Source organism: Onychostruthus taczanowskii, unplaced genomic scaffold (genome assembly GCF_017590055.1).
Source record: "Onychostruthus taczanowskii isolate IOZ18803 unplaced genomic scaffold, ASM1759005v1 scaffold56, whole genome shotgun sequence".
NCBI lineage: Eukaryota > Metazoa > Chordata > Aves > Passeriformes > Passeridae > Onychostruthus > Onychostruthus taczanowskii.
This window is the reverse complement of record NW_024503235.1, coordinates 4,879,588-4,880,818: the sequence shown is the minus strand read 5'-3', so window position 1 is coordinate 4,880,818 and position 1,231 is coordinate 4,879,588. Positions and strand designations below refer to the sequence as shown.

At 59.3% G+C, this 1,231-nt stretch overlaps 1 protein-coding gene across 1 annotated transcript in view; it reads left to right on the top strand.

The window, feature by feature from the left end:
* Positions 1-992: 992 nt before the first annotated feature.
* EDN2 (endothelin 2) overlaps positions 993-1,231 on the top strand; it is a 5,503-nt gene continuing 5,264 nt past the window's right edge. Inside the window, exon 1 of the mRNA XM_041417534.1 lies at positions 993-1,142. Within this exon, the coding sequence (XP_041273468.1) occupies positions 1,085-1,142 (58 nt within the window). The 5' untranslated portion in view covers positions 993-1,084. The remainder of the gene's footprint in view (positions 1,143-1,231) is intronic.

The following is a 1,231-nucleotide window of genomic DNA, read 5'->3' as shown; positions in this document are numbered from 1 at the left end:
AACAGGGCCATAAAAGCTGAACTGCGCATGGTAAACAAATAAAATACACTCCCTTTCCCAAGAAGCTTTAGAGAACCTCTTGCAAAAGGCAAATGCCGTGATTTCACTTTTCTAAACTGCTCACAGGATTTGCCCGAGGTTTGCCATGGCTGGAGCTGCCATTCCAATCTGGCTCTGGTGGTCCCAAGGAATTCAGGGTGTCTGGAAGCTGTGATCCATCCCTGGCATGCTCAGGACCCAACACTTCCCCGGAGGAATTTCCTGCTTCTGCCTGACACACCACGGGCAAGGTGAAAGGCTTTGACTCCTCCTGGTGCATGCCAGGAGGTGACTCTGCTTCACATGATTCGCATCCTAAAAATGTGCAGATAATGCCGAATGTGCCACATGGATGCCGAAGCGAAATTAGATGGTGCACGGGCAGATTTATTGCAAGAAACTTTAATTGCTCAACATAGCAAAAGCCTTAAAGTTGATTTAGAGGAAAAAATAGAGGAGAGAGAGAGATAGCCAAGACTGTCATTGCACCAACTGAGCAGCAATTTCAAGGGAGCTTATCAATTTACATTTTTATTAAAACAAAGCAAGTCAAATTAAGACATTTCAAGTGAAAACCTGACTTTGATCTTGAATCCTGCCCAGTTTGTGCAGTTTAAAGCATCCCCGGGGCCGGGGGAGGTGCGGGGGGCTCCCAGGAGGACACTGCCTGCAGACCCCGCTGTGCTCGCTGCCTCACCCGCATCCCCAGCCCCGCTCGGGACACACTCCGCACACGGTCCCGCCTCACCGCATCCCGGCCCCGGGGACTTTTCTCACTCCCTGGCACTTTCTCCCCGGAGCTCCCCAGGCAGAGGAACGCGAAGAGTCCTGCAGGGAGGAGCGGGGGGTCCGCGCCCGCCCCACGCGAGCCCGGCGTTCCCCGGGGGCGGAGCGGGTGACGCGCCGGGCCGGCGCTATAAAGCACCTGCCGGGCGCCCGCCGGCTCCAGACGGAGCGCGGCGGCTCCGCTGGAAGAGCTGGCACGGGAGGAAAAGGAGGAAAAGCCCAGGAGAAGCCCCGAAGCCGCCAGCGCTGAGCCGCGGTCATGGGCAGCCACCCCGCCGTGCTGCTGGCGCTCGCCCTCTGCGCCCTGCTGGAAGCCGGTGAGCCCCGGGCTGGAGCGGGGCTCGGTGCCCCGGGGGTGCCCGCAGGGGAGGGGGGACCCCCTGCGCCCCCTCGGCGCGGGGAGGGG